General features: G+C 43.6%; 1 protein-coding gene across 1 annotated transcript in view; it reads right to left on the bottom strand.

Annotated features, from left to right (window-relative positions):
• Positions 1-656: 656 nt before the first annotated feature.
• Positions 657-18,447, bottom strand: part of LOC109488671 (POU domain, class 6, transcription factor 2-like) — a 223,745-nt gene continuing 205,954 nt past the window's right edge. The window contains exons 3-4 of the mRNA XM_019793804.2: positions 4,019-4,110; positions 657-914 (exon numbers count right to left, since the gene is read on the bottom strand). Coding sequence (XP_019649363.2) covers positions 657-914; positions 4,019-4,110 — 350 coding nt within the window. The remainder of the gene's footprint in view (positions 915-4,018; positions 4,111-18,447) is intronic.

Consider the following 18,447-nt stretch of genomic DNA (forward strand, 5'->3'; position numbering starts at 1 on the left):
GGCCATTTTTCACCATAAAATTCTTCCTTCAACAGAGTCTTGTAAATCAGTCCATCAATCAGCGTTAGCAAATCTTTCCTAGAAAAGTGAAAACCTCTGTAGTACCAAAAGAACTATCCTTCCAGAGTTAAAGGAGTCTTGTTAAATGCTCACATAATATAAAGGCTCGACCTACAAGTCTATGATCTCAAATAATACAATTTCTGTTTAATAATTATAACTAAAAATACTTAGCAAGAAAACAATGATTAAATTAAGACTTCCAAATGCTACCTTGTATTGGAGATGTTCCAACCACTTCCCTCACAAACAAATCATGTATAACCTTTCTTTGCGGATGCCACACTGAAAAACTCATGAGATCATAACCCAGGTCCTCAAATAACAACACGATAGTTTAACATCTAAATTTTTGATGTGTTGCACAATGATTGCTCACAGGTGCCTCTAGAAGACATGAAAGGTTGCAAATCCATGCTAGGAAACAAGGACTGATAAAGCCCACGGCTTGAGCAAGCTTGGGATTCACAGACAACTTGAAACTTTGCTTCTTACACAAGCCTTCCATCTCCCTTGATAGCAGGAACAGCTCTGAACCACATTCACAACTGGGGGCATGTGAGCACTCCAGGGAACACTGGCCAGTGGATAGAGCCCTACACGGCACATGGAGACAATGGGTTACCTTGTAGATTTTGCAATGGTAGAGTCATAATGCCTCCAGCTGCAGCGGCTGCTACCAGCCCTTGGATGTTGGTGAGATTCGCGGTAGGCAGTGTGAGGACCAGTCCTTGTTGTCCTCCTAGCTGTCCGGCCATGTTGAAGGGGATGAGGATGGGCTGGTTGAGGGCCGGCGTGCCTCCCGGCATCACGCCAGCGACAGCTGAGGCTAACTGCTGTGCTGTCAGAAGTGGCTGCAAGGAAACAAATAATCCTAGCTCACTTTCCAGTGGAACCAACACATGGCCCTTCACGGCATTTTCTTCTAGGGGTCTAGTTCTTCTAGCAGGGTCAGAAACTTCCTGAACAAGGAGCAAACACACACACTCTGTTCTAGAATGAACCGGTAGCAAAAAAAAATTGAAATCACATTTCGTTTATTTCTTTGGAAAATATCATTTGGTTTGGATTTCTTTTGAGGAACTCAAATACCTTTAAAAGTAATACCTTACACTTACATATTATTCTTCCGATGAATTTCCATTTGATCTTAACCTTACATATTTGAAATTCTTTGCTAATTTGTTTTGTGTTTTTCCAGAAAGGACTCATTGGCATCAAAGGGTTTTGTTTTGTTTTGTTTTGTTTGGCTTTTTCAAAAGTAACAATAAAATGCTATTTTTATTTACTAACTTAGCAAAAATAATGTAAAAGTTACAGCACGCTGGTAGGTCTCTAGTGACACCATTATGTGGATTTAGGATATATACACAATCATAAGCCTTTTGGAAAGCAATTTGGAAATCTGTATCAAGAGCTACAAAAATATTCAACCCCTTTTGACTCCGAATATACTCCTGGGATACAGCCTGAAGATACCATTCAAAAAGACAAAAAATAAAAGCATGAAAACATGCATTATGTTTAAAAATATATAAATGTTGAAAAAATATTTTGTTACAGTTCTAAACTCAGCAAGGTATTACACCATCTTTAAAGTGGATCATCATGGCACCTCTTTAGAAAAATAGGAAATGTTTATGAGAATACATAAAATAAACTGGATAATCATTAAGCAATGATAATGAAATTATTAAAATGGTCAAGTTGTGTGTGTAAAAAAAGTATAGGAAAACAAAAATATTTGATGTGGATACGTTGGAAAATCTTTTAAAGAAGTCTTTGCTTTTACTCTAACATTCTTTGCTCAGTTCATACATTAGAAACAGGGTTTGTGCCTGCTATTACCCAATAGCCGTCATTCAATATGGAAAGGCAGCCTTATCGGTGTGCGCTTTGGGCCCTGAGCGTTTTTGAGCCCAGATGTGGGCTGTCACCAGGATGACCTAGGACGGATTCCTGTGCTGACGGGCCACGTGACCAGAAGGGTCATCGGTCTTCCAGTCCTCAATCCAGGACTTTCATTACACCCTTTTGGGAACCACGTGACACATAATGCCATGTTCATTTTTCCTCTGGAGGAACCAAGACAAAACTCTTACGGAGGGGGTTCGACTTTTTTGTTTTTAATGCAGCATGATGTTATAAAATAAAAGGTAAGTAAATATAGGCATAGTACAAAGCCCAGTAAATTGTAGCCAGGCACTACTCTAACATTGCCATGTGCGTATTAATGCAGTTGTCCTACCAGTGAGATACAAAGGGATTAGGAACTTGCCGAAAGCCCCGTATCTGTTGGGCATCGGGGGTTCATGTCAAGGCACGCTGCTCTGGAGCCCGTGGCTCACCCCTTTCCGGCCATGCCCTCTCATACACGGAACTGATTCAGAGAAGTGGGGCTGCTCTATTTGCAGAATGAGGGGAGCAGGGCTGAACCCGCTCTCCGGCCACTGCCTACAGCCTTCCCTCGCAGCTCCTTTCAGGGACGCCTCTGCAGAAGCCCTGGGACACCAGAAGCAGCCTGGTTTTAGGCCATTCCAGACTCCACGGGCCTCGCTCCTAATCTGTTAGAGTCTACTAAATTCACGCAGAGTGACTGTCTCGCTTTAAAAAATAAATAAATAAAGCTACACTAAAGCACAAAATAAACATATTTTTTAGGAGTAAGTACAAAATGATACACTGGTCCTCAGATCGCTGGAGTTATATCACTGCCCACAGTAATATCATGGAAAGAGGGGAGGCAAACAGCTGGTTCTCAGACTACACAGGTCATAGATTCGGGGGGGTTGGCTGGTAGTATTTTTTTAAGTTGAATTCTCGGGATTGAAGCAGTGCACGCGCTCTCCAGCTTGTCGAGGCGCTCGCCACATCTTACTGTCTGGGTCTGTCACACATTTACCTGGCCCGGAGGCATGAGTTTGTCACCCCTGGTACGTTTGCACACACGCACATGCACACACACACACACACACAATGTCACAAGCGTGAGATTTTTAGAAAAGGCATAGCTGGAAGATGCCGGCTTCCGAGATTCCCTGTAGAACCCTCTCTGGGCTTCCATGGACGAGCAGACACCTCTCCAGCCTTTCTGTCCTTGAGCACCAAGGCATCTATCTGTGTTCTGAGACAGACGTTAGGACCTGAGACCCCAGGGAGTCTTGGTGGCTGCTGGAACAAAAGTGAGGACCAACCCAAGCCCTACACTTGGGTTTCCAAGTCTTGAACTGGTGCACCCTCCAAGTGCTGAAAGTGATTAATTTGCAGGAACAACAATGACCGCAAAGGGGAGAGACAGGCTCGCATATCTGCCTCTTCTCCCATAAAAGCAGGTGAACTCCGAAAGCTTCCCACTAAATACCAGAGCTAAGACAACAACAGCCAAGAGCCCAGCCCTTACAATTGTGTTCTAGACCTCCATATAACCACACCAGGCTGCAAAACACAAATATTGGACCTTAAAAAATAATGAATGCATTTCTTTATTAATGCAAGAGCTGTATGTGATGTACAGTATTGTCAAACCCAATAAGCTGAACTTGCATTAAAATTGCATTAACTTTTTTATATTAAATCACACCCTGTATTTCAAAAATGGCTATAGTAAGGTTGAAATAACTTAATTTTCTTCATGCTCCAGTCATTAAAATTTTACTTTCTAGAAAACTGCATGGTAACCAACAGCACATTGGTAAGTGGGTCTTAAGAAGAAAAAAAAGTTTCCAAATGATTAAAACCAACCTTGCCTTTAAAAAGAGAGGAGTTCTGCAAACACTTTTTTTCCCCTTGATGGCATTTAATAAATAATGCAGTCATACAGTTTCCCATACAAAAATTTATCACCACGTTTGCTTTGTTGGAGTTGATTGCATTTAACTCATTACTATTTATTCAGTTATTTATATGGTTAAACCATCCTAAATGCAGCCTAATGGAAAAGCAGTCAAGAGATACTGACCTGAGGCCCAACCGGGAAGGGGGGGTGGGTCTGACTGGCCTGGTGTTGGTCAGGAGAGCCTGCGTCTGATAGAGCCGGGTTTCCTCTGGCCCCTGGAATTCAAAAGAGAAGTGCTCCCTTTAATAGAAGATCCAGCCCGGGAACTGCCCATGACCCCATTTTCCTGTGATGTCACATAACATTAAAGTACAGATGATGTGTCAGAGTGGGTTATCAATAGCTCCAGTGCTCAAATCACTTGTCAATGGCATAAATTATGCTAACGTATAGTCAGGGTGGCCAGTCATTCCGGGAGGGAGGAGGCTGTGACAGGGGGAAAAGTGACACCATCATCAGTCCCACTAATAGGCTCGCATGATCCATCAGTTTGCATGGCGTATGCCAGTGCGTGGCGCGGGTGGGAAGCCACATCTTTTATGCATAGGCGGGCAACAGCTCATCCCATTTCCCAAAGCCAGAGAACACGTGATCTCAGACATGACCAAGTCCATCTATATTAGCCCTTACTATGGCCGCAGACTCTTAAGCCTTTTCTCCATGCCCATTGCAGACACCAACCCGTGTGAATGGGTTTCCCTAGAGACAGCCTTTTTCAATGTCACCTTAGGTGATGCCCTGGACAGCACGTGGATTTCCTGGAGCAAGTTTCCCGGGTGCTAACATAAATGGCAGGAATAACTCGCTAACTCCAGGGAGCCCAGCTGTGCTGTGCTGTTGGACGCCGAAGCACGAGAAATGAAATCCCACCAAAACAGCAAGTCTTTCACATCTTCATAAAACAGAGTAGTTTCTCGGTGTGCGTTTGTGTACTTTGTTTCAGGACAGACTGCAGCAGGTAGCATAGTTGCAAGAACCATAAACAGATGAAGAGAGAAACAAAAAATAAATAAATAGAGCTGGCTGCAATTTTTGAGGGGCTTGACTCAGTAGCTTTTGTTTTCTTGGTGGTTGAAATTCAATTCCAAGCCACCATTAACGAGATCCTCTCTCCTGATGTTTGTCCTATGAATAGCAAGTGGGAGACAATTCAAACCCTGTTTACTGGCATGCCATGGACGACCAGGAAAAAAAGATATGATTCTGTCATGCTTATAAATTTTAAAGAAGGTATTATTGGCTCATTTAAAACAAATTCTTCTATCTATTCTCCAAAGGGACAGACTTATAAATAATGGAAATGTGGAAAAAAATATTTCAGCACATTAAGCTACAAATAAAATTGACTGCTACATGTTATTCAATTGACTTCTATCTCCACTGCGATATGTCAATCATAACAGCATTTTATAATAGGATTAAGCAATAAATGTGCAAAGCCATTATGCAGAAATCTGAAAATCTGATTAATTTGTAATATTTTTTGTGCAGAAAGTCAGGAATGGACATTGCTTGGGGAATACTTACAAGCATTCTATTGAAATTTCTAAATTGATTTGGAACAAACTAATAAAAACACAGACTTGGTGACATTTTATAAAGTGAATTCTGTCAAAATATGTTTGGCATTTTAATGATTGCTGTCATTTAATAACAAGGGTAAGATGACCCATCACAAGATGCCAACAATTTCCTCATAATGTGCACTAGACCTTTCTTCTAAATTTTTTATATGCAATGTACTCATTATGCTTGAGTAGTAGGGCACTTTCAACTGTGTGCTTTGCTGGGTAAATCTCGTATTTCTGCTCTTGTATAATCAAGTCCGATTTTGCCTTAAAATTCTCAGCAGAGCTTTGTGTACTTTTATAGAGCAAATCCGGGCCCTCAAGGGATGCGTTTTGTCAGTTAGGTATATTCCCAAATAGCTAAAAACCCACTTTGGTTTAGTTTTTGAAGACACTTTAAAATTTGGGGTGGCTTCCCCATCCCCACTGGGCATGGATTTCGACACCAGACTGCGAAAAAAAAGTTTTACAATACACAGGAAGAGAGAAAACCCCCTCTGCACAATTAAAACACATATATGTCTTAATTTAAAAAAATGTTCTATACTGTACGAGGCCCTCTGGCCTCAACTATTTTTCATGTGAACCAGGTCGGCTTTTGGACCTTGTTCTTCACGATACACCATTGTAAGGTTTAGGGTCTGTCCCATGCAGGCACTGTGTCAATGAGATGTTTTTCGTGGTTTGTTGCCTGTAACTTTACACAGATTACATTTGCCTACAATTTATTCTTTGTTGTTGGAGGCCCTCCCCAGCACAAGGCAGCTTGTCCTGAGGCCGTTTATTCTCCAAAATCATGTTCGGTGCAGGCCGGGGCAATTCCACCCAATTTCATGTGTAAAATGAAGTCTTTCACAGGCTTTAGAGGAGATTATGTATGCTCTCCTGCCTGGATCAAAAAGCAATGTTTCTTCTTCATGCACATCTCCATTTTCCCCAAACACATGTATCATGCTTAACCTTGTAGGACCATAAACGAATCTGTCTGGTCGGAAGGCAGCTCCCAAATCAGGGGCCTTCTCGGAGCCAGAGGGGGGAAGCCAGCAGTCAGAATGAATAAATGACGTTGGCTAAGGGTTTCCCAGAGATTTGAAGCAGCTATGTGTTAGCAGGGACTCTGAGGTCACCTGTTCCCATGGCCACAGACATGAAAACGTGAATTTAAACTGGCTGGGCAGGTTCCTCCCGACCAGGATCCTAGGACACACGTTCCCTCTCTGGAGATGAGGGAGGCCCAGAAGCTGTCTGTGGCCTGTTCTGAAGGTAATAGGCTGCACTTTTCCAGGCAGCGCCTGTGAGCTTCCGTAGAGCAGGGACGGTCCCCGCTCTGCACACCCAGTCCCTAAGGCAGGCGGGGCATTTGCACGGATCGAAATCTTCACTCAATAGGAAATAGAGGTTTGGCTTTTAATCTGGGGGCGGTAGAATTCCCGTAAGATAGGCATTGGCATCCACTTGACTATTTACTATTGTTTAGTATAAGCCTTGGAAATATCTTTAAAGTACTAGCTTATTGGCAAATTCTACCCAGATTCCAATTTAGAGACTGAAAGCAGTTTGGTGTCTGGATTAAAAGCAAGGGCTCTTTTAAACTTTAAGCTCTGCCTGGGTCTCAGTTTAAGCCACTTAACTAGGTATGTGAACTTGGACTTGTTTTCCAACTTCTTTACGCATCTGTTTCCTCCTCTTCAGGATGATAATAGTGCCTCCCTCATAGGATTGCTGTTTATAAGAATTAAATGAGCACAGAGATTTGTAAATTTCGTGGGACTGTGCATGTTTGTGCTATTTCTTTTTACTACTATTATTTAATAAGATTCAATTTATTTTTATTGTATTTAATATTATTTAATTTTTTAAAGATTTATTTATTTGAGAGAGAACAGAGAGAGGGAACAGAGAGACAGTAGAAGGAGAAGCAGACACCCACTGAGCAGAGAGCCTGACCTGGGGCTCGATCCCAGGACCCTGACATCAGGACCCTAGCCAAAGGCAGAAGCTTAACTGACTGAGCCACCCAGGCGCCCCATTATTCTTTAATTTGCCCATGACATACCCCTCCCAAGTTAACTTAATACACACTCCTGTTCCTATGTGCGCAGTCCACGTCCCTGCCCAGGCTACCTTGACTGTATATCCATATCATTTGATGAATGTATGGAACTGAACTGTAGGAGCCTACATAGAACACTTCTTTTGGTCCATGGTAACGTGATCAGGAAATGCAACAAAAAGATAACTGGCAAACGGCTTCCAGATTTTCACAGACCAGGGCTTGGACCACGTAGTTCCTACTCAGGCCTGAGAATCACAGTCATTCGTGGGGCTTCTTGAACACAGAGGTTCACATCACTCTTGGGGCTACCGACGGGATCGCTCATGGGCAGTGGTACTCACATGCATGTTTTCTAAAACCCGCCGGTGACTGAGGACCACAGAGGGGACAGCAGTGGTGTAGATACCGTCCACACAAATCTGGATCCCTTTGCGCTGAGGAACCAGACGTGAGTAGTTCCGTGAATAGCAGGTGGGGTACGAGCGGGCATTGCCCCCTCGTCTTCCAAGTGTCTGCACCCAGAGCGTTCTTCCATCTTGTCCTAGTTGATGTCTAGCTTCTCAAGGGGAAGAACTATCTCAGCTACGTCAGTTTTATAATTAGGGTTTGTTCCCAGGTAATTCAAGGAGTGTGAAAACGGATTTGAAAGGGATGATGATATAAAATTTTCAAGAGCTATGTAATAGGATTCAAGTCTCTGTAGATACAGGGACCCCTAGTGTAAGTCTGTTAGGGGAAGGATGGGTCCTAAATGGTGAGACACTGAGAGACTGAGTAGGAGTTATGCTCAGATAAAACTTATTCTTAATTGTTAAAATGCCTGCTCGTCAGAGCATGGGTTCATTCCACACCATCTTTCCATGTTGATCTTGCATCTAAAGGCTGCCAAGCTGCCTGCAGATCTTTCTGCTGCAGGGGGTTTGGACCGTCTGCAGAACTGAGAGGGGGACACCCAGACCCTGTTCTCCTCGCTTCCGTGCCTTCCTCAAGCAGCCTCACAAGTTCCACCCTCCCACCCAGCGTAGGGTGGGAGCTCCCGAACGACTGTCACTCTGTTCCTTATAACAGGTTCATTTTCTTTTGCAAATTCTTCTTCTTGTTCTTGTTCTTCCTCCTCGTCTCCCTCCCCTCCCCCTCTCCTCCCTCTTCTTCCTCTTCCTCCTCCCCTTCTTCTTCTTCCCGTTCTTCTTCANACTGTCACTCTGTTCCTTATATCAGGTTCATTTTCTTTTGCAAATTCTTCTTCTTGTTCTTGTTCTTCCTCCTCGTCTCCCTCCCCTCCCCCTCTCCTCCCTCTTCTTCCTCTTCCTCCTCCCCTTCTTCTTCTTCCCGTTCTTCTTCATCTCCTCCTCCTCCTTCCCCTCCTCCTTCTCCTTTGTTGTCATCGTCTGATGCGTTTTCATTAACTAAAGCAAACCCAGGCTCGGTACCTCCCAGTTACTCTACAAGTAAGAAAGGCGTACACTATGGTAGAGTATTAACTGCTCCCAGCCACCATCCTGCCTCCAGCTCTTTTGGGAGCTGACTTTTCCAAATAAGTCATTTTAAGAAGCAAATATAACATCTTTAATCCTTAGAGGGGCATACTCCTTTCTGCAGCCTTATCCTGCTGCCTTTGTGAAGAGGATATGAGGCCAGGATAGATGGAGAAGGAACCAGAATTGCAAATAGGAGTTTCTCATCCAGAAGAAACCAGTTTCACTTTCTGCCCCGTGCTGGGCATCCCTCCCATGTTCAGTGCCCAAGATTCCGTTGCTAGCCACCGATACATTTTTAACAAAGTGGTTTCTTTGGAGAGAGAGAGAGTTTGGGTTTCTGTCCTCTATGCAGACATAATCACATGAAGGTCATAGGGATCGCTCAGATTTTCTGGTATTCGGAACTTCCTTACCCACTGTTCGCATTTTTCACTGGCCAGTGAGGTGATGCCAAGGTTGCTTATTAGAAGATGGACAGTTGAAGGCATTATTATTTCATGTTGGGTATGTGAACCCAGCTGAGCAGGGCAGAGGCCCCTCTCAACTACACTTCCTTTTCTTTCAATTTCTTCAAGATTACTAAATGCCAAGGAGGGAGTCGATGTGTCTATAAAAATCTTTTTGGAGCCACTCCCACTGTTTGCCACTGCTTTTGCCAGTTGGGTTTTCTTTAGGATACTGGCCATACACGTATTTATATACAGAACACTACCCAGACCCCTGATGGAATTGGAGACTCTAGGGTAATAAGCCACACCTGAAAATTAAACGTTCATTCATTCACATAAGGGTTTGTATGTTTTTGCAAGTCCTGTTGACAAGTACTTAGAACTTCACTCATTAAAGCCTTGGAGAACAGAGGTCGGATGACATGTGAAAAATGAACTTCTTGATTCTTCTAGGAGGTGACTTCCCCGGCCTTTCGTGGAGAGAAAGCCAGTTTTCTCTGAAGGCTGCTCTAGGTGCTCAGTGGTCCTCAAGGCTGATATTTATTTAAAGGCTGCACATATACATGAGAAGTCAAAGGGAGATTTGAGATCTCTCTATCCCACAAAGCCCTTATCTGAAGACGTCTTTGTAATACCTACCAGAATTATTCCAAAGTTGCTTCTGTTCTACAGGTAGACTTAATCTATGTGTGCTGGAGAATAAAGACTTTTTTTTTTCCTTTCTCAGACTTTACTAAATCTCCAGTCTCCCTGCAACAATTTTTTATCATTTGTTTTCACATCCATCTAATAAAAGCAGAGCTGAACTCCTGCGATATCTAGGCCAGTAAAGGTCTCCACTTCTATAAATGCTTCCTCTTGGAAAAGAGATGAAAAAAGAGAGTCATCAAACACACTTAAGCAAAATTCCATGACATACTATTGGCATATAGGGAGCTTCGGGGTATAGATTATTCCTTGAGCACTGCTATCTCCAAAAGAATGTAAGTTCTTCCAGGGCAAAGGCTCTAACTCACCTTCGCATCTCCTGTAGGCCAGCTCTTTACCATGTACGGACGCGTCCATATGGATGCATATACGTAGGGATGGCAAGATATGTGTGCATGTTGCTGTTTATGTATGCTGTGGTGAGCTGGTATTCATTTTGTTTTTTTTTTAAGATTTTATTTATTTATTTGAGAGAGAGCATGAGCAGGGTGAGGGGCAGAGGGAGAAGCAGACTCCCTGCTGAGCAGGGAGCCTGATGCGGGATTTGATCCCAGAACTCCGGGATCATGATCCGAGCCAAAGGCAGACGCCACCCAGGTGCCCAGTGAGTTGATATTCTTAAAATGATGGAGATATGTATCAAAGCTAACTGAAACCATTTAGACACAGATTTTAAACCACCTGAAAATGATTTGTCTATTTTTTACAGTGCCTTTTTAAATCAACACTGTTTCCAACCCAGGGATGAAGTCTTTGGTCTCAACTGATTGAGAGGACTCTGGCAGAGCCCGTGGGCAAGGAGGTCGAGTATACCCTGTGCTTTTATGCCTATCTGTGGAGGCTCCTCCTTTCATCCTTCATCCATGCTTAACCTAACTACACCAGGGCCTGCTAACATACTTTGCGAGGCTCAGCGCAAAATAAAAATGCAGGTCCCTGGTGTGAGGCTGGGAAGTCAATCTCCTCTTTCCCGAGGCTGCTGTTCTAATCCGTGGCACATGGGTGGCCCCACAGAACTGCATCCTCCCCACTGGGATGAGCTGAACACCTCGTTCGGGGGCGGTGGGAAGCCACTGGTGAGCTGTGAGCTGAGCAGACGACCTTCTCTGCACCTGACCCAGGCCCCCAGGAAAGGCAGAAAGGAGAGAGCGACAGCCACAGCCAGGCTTCCAGGGGTCCTGGGCGCCAGGGGCAGGGAGCAGGTCCTGGGGAGGTGAGGAGACAGTTTCTGGACTGCCAGAGGCTCCAAGCCCCCACCGCCTCCTACTCAGATCCTCTTGTTGTTCCATCAGACTTTACTTACCAGAGACAATTTCAAAGGTAAATTATTAAGAATTGCAAGACAGTGGCCTCAGAGCCCTAGTCCCCACACGTTGGGGGCCCCTCTGTGTGAGGAGCCCCGTGTGCCTACAGTGTCCAGGCCCATGAAGAAGGCCCTGCCCTTGGCTCACTGTCAGCTCCCGTTGACAATTCTGGGTTGCTAGTTTTCTGTCAAGGGACTTCCTTATAATGGGTCCTCAAATTTTGAAAGTTGAACCTAAACCTATATTGGGAAGCCATTTTTCCAAATCAAGACATATTTTGAAAATAATGTTTGTGTCCACAGGGGAATTTAGATACGGTCTTTTTCCCCCACAAGAAACTGAACTTACAAATCATCTGTGCCTCTATTAGACATCACTACCAACGACCACATAAATATATCATTTGGTAGAAAATTAAGATAAAATATTGCTATGTTTCCTATGACTTCCCAGTTACCTATGCCTAAATTGGGAGGACAGGGCATGAACCCCTCAAAAGGGAAATCATATAAAACATGTCACATATCTTTCCTCAGTTGTAGACCTAGCATTTGAACAGTGTGCTTTCACTTTAAAAAAAAAAAAAAAGACACAACCTTTCTTTTCTCTCTCTTCTCTTCTGACTGACTGGCTACTGGACCATCACCAAGCTTGCCAAAAAGGGGACATGATCTAAATACTCCAGGACAATATGGCTTATTGTTAGTGTTCTCCCACATTAGCTACCCATGGTACAACATGCAAGAATGACTGAGAACTGACTTTAGATGTGCTTGAAAAATGGTCAAAGTGGTTAAATTAATCTGCTTTAAAATTTTGGTACAAGTTAGGTGAAAATGCACGTGCACTTTGTGTGTGTGTGTGTGTGTGGGTGTCTGCACGTGTGCACGTGTGTGCATGCATGAGTATGCATTTGTGATTCGGAGTGGGAAGATAAGGCCAAAGCCAGGGAAGTTAACCCACCTTTTCCCACGTAACACCCGGCCTGTAGCACTGCGGCATTCAAGTGGTGTGGGGTAGAGGTCATTGTGGTTCTTGTAATATCCCATTGATAGGGCTGCCCCATCAAAAGTCTCCCTAGGAGTTGTTAGACTGTTTCAGTGTATCCAGGCTCTTAGCTGAGCAGCCCGATGTAGATACCTGGAAATCCAAGCCTGAAAGGGAGGGGGGATGTCAAATAGAAACTGCTATGTCATGGTAACATGAGCCCCAAATCCTGGCTTGGACCAAAGTGTCATGGAAACCACCATGGTAGACCATCCCCCTCTTCTCCTCCAGGACCCTAGATGCCTTCCAGAAGCCTGAACTTGACACCACCCTTCAGCTGCGAGGAGGCTGCTGATCTGATGCTCTGAACAGGATTTCATCATGACTTACAACAGAATAAATCATTATTTCAATTAGAGATGGTGGCCTCTGGGTGCAGTCGCTTCTGATAGAATAGGTGGAGTACAAGATCTCAGAGACCACCGCCGACCCCGCTGCGGAAACTTGTGGTCCTCCCTCTGCAGTGGTCGCAAATATCAGGTGGTTTGGTCATCACAGACCACAGACTTTTCCAGACTCTGGGATGTCACAGAGCAGCCAAATTAAAGGAGCGCATTAAGTCGTGTGAATAGAAGGATCTTACCATTTAATTTTGCCAAGCAAAAATACCTTTAAAAGCTGCCATGAACTGTCGTTATCAGACAACAAAGGCATTTTTTTAAAAGATTTTATTTATTTATTTGACAGAGATAGAGACAGCCAGCAAGAGAAGGAACACAAGCAGGGGGAGTGGGAGAGGAAGAAGCAGGCTCATAACAGAGGAGCCTGATGTGGGGCTCGATCCCATAACGCCGGAATCACGCCCTGAGCTGAAGGCAGACGCCCAACTGCTGTGCCACCCAGGCGCCCCAACAAAGGCATTTTAATGCCCCTCTCTTATTCCAAAAGATTTTATAGATTTTTAAAGATTTTATATTTATATGAGAGAGAGAGAGAAAGCACAAACAGAGGGAGGGGCAGAGGGAGAGGGACACCCAGACATCCTGCTGAGCAGGGAGCATGATGTGGGGCTCGATCCCAGGACCCTGAGATCATGACCTGAGCTAAAGTCAGACCCTTCACTGGATGGAGCCACCCAGGCACCCCAAGGGTGTGTTTACATTTAAAAGACAATCCTTTAAATAGAAAAAATTCAGGCTAATGAAAAACTCACTGCATTGGACTTTTTTTTTTTTTCATTTTCCATTTGAACAGTGTCCGTTTAGTTTTAGGGGACTCTGTGTGTCACAGCATCGGGGAGCTTCTCGTTGGCATGGTAGAGTTTAAGGAATAAGTATGCCTCTCCCTATCCTCCTCCCCAAACAAAATACGTCTGACACTCTGAAAATGTTTCTTCTTGAAATAACTAATCCCTCTTTTCCTTCAATCCTTATTTTTAGAGACAGCAATATAATTTTCTTTATATAAAGTTCTACGTGCTAGGTAATACATTGATTTCCTTTTTTTTCTTAGATTTTATTTATTTATTTGAGTGAGAGCATGAGAGAAAGAGAGAGAGCGCACAAACAGCAGGGAGGGGTAGAGGGAGAAGCAAACTCCCTGCCAAGCAGGGAGACTGATGCGGGACTCGATCCCAGGACCCTGGGATCATGACCTGAGCCAAAGCAGATGCTTAACCGATGGAGCCACCCAGGCGCCTGACATTGACTTCTTTATATATATTATTTTATCAAATCTTACAATAGCCCTATAATGTAAGTTTATGATTGCTATGTCCACTTATACAGGAAACTAAACTTTATAGAGGTTAATTCACTATTACTCACATAATAAATAAATGACAAAGAGGCGACCTTATCCCAGGCCATCTGGTCAATGGAAGGCCCATGTCTTTATCAGCTAGGCTTTCTACTGCTCAAATATCTTATAATAGCTACCATTTACTAAATACTTACTAAGGGCCAGACACTTAACTCAGTATTTTATGTACATTTTCTCACTTAAACTCCATGGAAGCCCTGTGTTATCAGGATTCTCATTCCCGTTTTACAGATGTGTAAGCTAAGGTTTAGAGAGCTTAAATAACTCGCCTATGGTCACAGGGCTAGTGAGTGATGGCATCAGGATCTGAACCCAGTTCTATTAGACTTTAAGGCTACACTACCCCATACATCAAATGCAAATGTTCTGGGGAGACAGAACACAATAAACCCCCAATACCATGATAGAAATCATGCTTTTCAGATATTTTCCTAGTGGAACTTGGCTCCGGAGACCTCTAGGTTCCAGGTCCGGGAAGGTGGGTGATGGAGGAGTGGAAATGGCACATGCACGACGGGAAGGGGGTGAGGGTAGCTCCCACCAGGCACAAGCCTGTTCTGTGCCCCGTTTTTTTCCCAGGCAGACTCTGACAAATTCCTAAGAGATAAACACCCCCATCTTTCTTAAAATAACGTTCATAATGCACTAGCTACATGAAAGCTGCATTCTTAGGGTCTCCATTCTCAAGGGCCAGCAGCGTCGGCATCACCAGGGACCTTGTTGGAAAGGCATCCAGGTCTGAGATCCCCTGAATCAGAACCTGCATTGTGACAAAATCCCCAGGTAATTCACACCCATAGTAAAGTGTGAGAAGTACTGGTTTTGAGTTTAATAAGTAAGTCCTTCCTTCCCACCCACCCCCTCCTTCTTTTCTTCTTCTTTCTCTCTCCTCCCCTCATCCCTTCTTTGTTTCCCTTCTCCTTTCTCCTTCCCTCCCTTTCCTCCTTCCCTCCCTTTCCTCCCTCCCTTTCCTCCCTTCCTCCCTCCCTTTCCTTCCTTCCTCCCTCCCTCCCTTTCCTCCCTCCCTTTCCTCCCTTCCTCCCTCCCTTTCCTTCCTTCCTTCCTTCCTTCCTTCCTTCCTTCCTTCCTTCCTTCCTTCCCTCTTTACATGGGTGGCATTTAAGCACAACTCTACTGAGGACACCTAACTTTCATCAGACGCTCTCAGGAGACTGTTGTATCCTATCCAACAGACGTTGGGGCAGGGTGCGTGGGAATGCAGGAGAACACATTCAAGAGGAACAGTGTCACAGTAATAACCCTCAACAACTCCTCACCCGCACAACCTGTGGGAGGACTCCCAGCAGAGAGGTTCGCAGCAGGAAGAGCGGGTCCCACATTCTTAAAGGGAAGCATATTTATCCTTTTAAAAACACAACAAAACTGATGCCAAATGCAGCCCAATATTCTTGCTCTATGATTTATGGCAATTTTCCTGACACTTTCTCCTGCCGTATCCACATCTTCGCTTTTCCATTTGTGAGGATCCGTGAAGATAAGAGTCTGGCCTCTCCATTTCAGTTATTTACTCTCAGAACAGCACATTCTTTGCACAAGTAGCCAGGGCACCACTTTGAAAAAGGGGAATAAAAATTTTAAATCTCTTAAAGCCGAAATAAAACCACATTTCTACAGATCCTCCAAAAGGGTAGCGTTTGCGATCACTCTTGCGTGCAACTCAAGATTGGTGGAAGAAGGGTCATGCAGAACTCAGCAAAGGACAGGAAGGAAAACCTCCCAGGGGAACCGTGTCACGTGCCATTGTAGTGTCACCCCTAGTTAGCAACCCCTTATGGTCGCGGAGCCTCTGTGAGGATCTGTGCGGGAAGAGGCAGAAGGGTGCGGCACAGCTCACTGGGGACAAGTTACTGAGTGCTACCAAACCTTCTTTGGAGAAGGGGTAACGGCACGGTGCAACTGTATTACGATTAAGCGGATCCAGGATAGAAAATCCCAATGCATGTCCCATCCATAGATCGTTGGTTAGATGGTTTCTCCCCCGACAGTTGGTTATGAAAAGCCAAACAGCCAAACATTTAGTCCGATTCCTGCATCTGTGACCATTTTTCTCTCACTTAGTCTATTTATCTCTTGGCATTCCTGTAATTGAAAAAGTATCTATTGCTAAAAGATGCTATTAACTTGAGTGCATTCACAGAGTGTTATATCACTAACAGACTTAGGTCATATTCTTTTATCCTTTTAGCAAAGCATTATTTTGTTGTCCTCTTGTTCTGAAGATTTTGTTCCACTTAAAGGCGAATAGAACAAAAGCTTCGCAGAACTTGTTCGTACTGTTTTGTATCATTATTTTCACTCCACTACCTGACAGTATCAATGTGTCACAATTTCTATTTGTTATATTAACTTATTTTTGGATCTGTGTCAGAGCTCATAATGTAAAAATGTGCTTCCCAAACATGACTTGGACTCAGACAAGAACTGTAAGGTTTTAAGTCCAAATACTTTTAAGATCTACTTTTTGAGTTTACGTTTGACTTGAGAATGGTAAGGTCAGAACTGAAACAAGAAACAGAGCCAACCACTAACTACAATTGTGAGAAGGTGAGCTGGTGAAAGAAAACATATGCCATCATTTAAATCTTCAAATCTCGGATGCCATTGATGTATAACTCATGAATATTTTATGTTTCACTAAGAAAGAAAAAAACTGATTAAACCACACCACTGATTATAATACACAGCCCAATTTTTATCCCCAGATCTTCCTTTTAAGATATCACATTAAAATATGAGGGAGAAGTTGTGTTTCTCAGAATGAATAAAATACATTAGTATTAATTGGCTTTATTTTATCTATAAGTCTGGGCACAGAAAACATGTAATAGAATTAAGTGGAAATTTTACATACAATCTTCAAAAACCCTCAAAATTTGGTGAGTTGGAATTTATGAGTGGAGTATGGTAGTTGGATAAAATTCCTTATTTCGAATGAACCAATCCAAACAAGAGCAGATCCAAGGAAGATGCCAGAGAAAGGTAACAGTTGAGCATCAGATGAGAGTCTGGCAACATACTAGAATATTCTACATAGGTCACCTCCTTCAGTCCTCATAGCAACCTCATGACATTAGAATTCAGGTTCTGAAAATTTAAGTAACTGACCCAAATCCACAGCTTATTTAAAAACAAAAACAAAAAAGGAGAAGGAGAAGCTGGGATTCAAACTTGCATCAGGTCAAGTTCTTGTGTTCTTTTGATCCCAAACCGCATTGTAAGCAAATCTTTGGTTATATGCTAATCCAAGAATGTGTGTAATGAGGAGTGTCTAGGTAGGTCAGTGCTTTAGCAAGAACCATCATGTAGTTGAACTAATTTTGATTTATAGACTGATTGAAAGGAGGGAGAATGCTCACCATGGAAGCCGAGAGGCATGGCGTTACGAAGGTGTTGGAAGGAATGACTCAGAGGGTTTGGGCTTAGGTCAAGTGATTTGGGGAGGTTCAGGGAAGTGGGACTTTGCTCCAGATTAGAAGTGGTGGCAATTTAACGATTGAATGTTTTAACAAATCTTGTGAAGAAGGCGGGAAAGGTCAAGTGAAACTGACCTTTGTCATTGGGGAGAGCACAGTATGCACTCACTGCAGCCAGGATGGGTGAATATTTGGTCATTTTGTAGTCTGGACAATGTTTTTGTGTTTGTCTGTCTCCAGACATGATTATGGAATGACCTCGGTTTTGTCCCGACCCATCGTGGTCAGAGTGGTCCTGTTTGATGTCGCTATTCTGTGAGATCATTTGTGGTCAGGAGGGGAGTGCCAGGCCAGCTCCTGGACGTCAGGGACTGCTTCTCTCTTCCTCAGTTAAAAAGCATTACTTCCATTGTGAGGGTATCCGATGGATCCCAAATCAGATGGAAGATGTGGGTGATGCTATCTTATGCAAATTATAAAATGTTTGTTTGAGAGAAGTGTTTGGTGAAGAAGGGTTTCTCCTGGAAGTAGCTGCTAAAAGCAGAACATCTGATAAGTTTCCGGTTGGTCTGTCTGACAGTTTCATCTCTCAGGAGGCTTAGCAAGCAGGAAGAGGTATTCTTAGTCTAGACTTAATTCCCAGCAACAGGGCCACGCTGAAGTAACAGGATCCTTGGGATAATATGACTGTATTTCCAGACGGTTTATTCGTCAAGAACAGAAATGTGGAGCAGAGTCAGATGTCTA

Source organism: Ailuropoda melanoleuca, chromosome 1 (assembly GCF_002007445.2).
Source record: "Ailuropoda melanoleuca isolate Jingjing chromosome 1, ASM200744v2, whole genome shotgun sequence".
Classification (NCBI taxonomy): domain Eukaryota; kingdom Metazoa; phylum Chordata; class Mammalia; order Carnivora; family Ursidae; genus Ailuropoda; species Ailuropoda melanoleuca.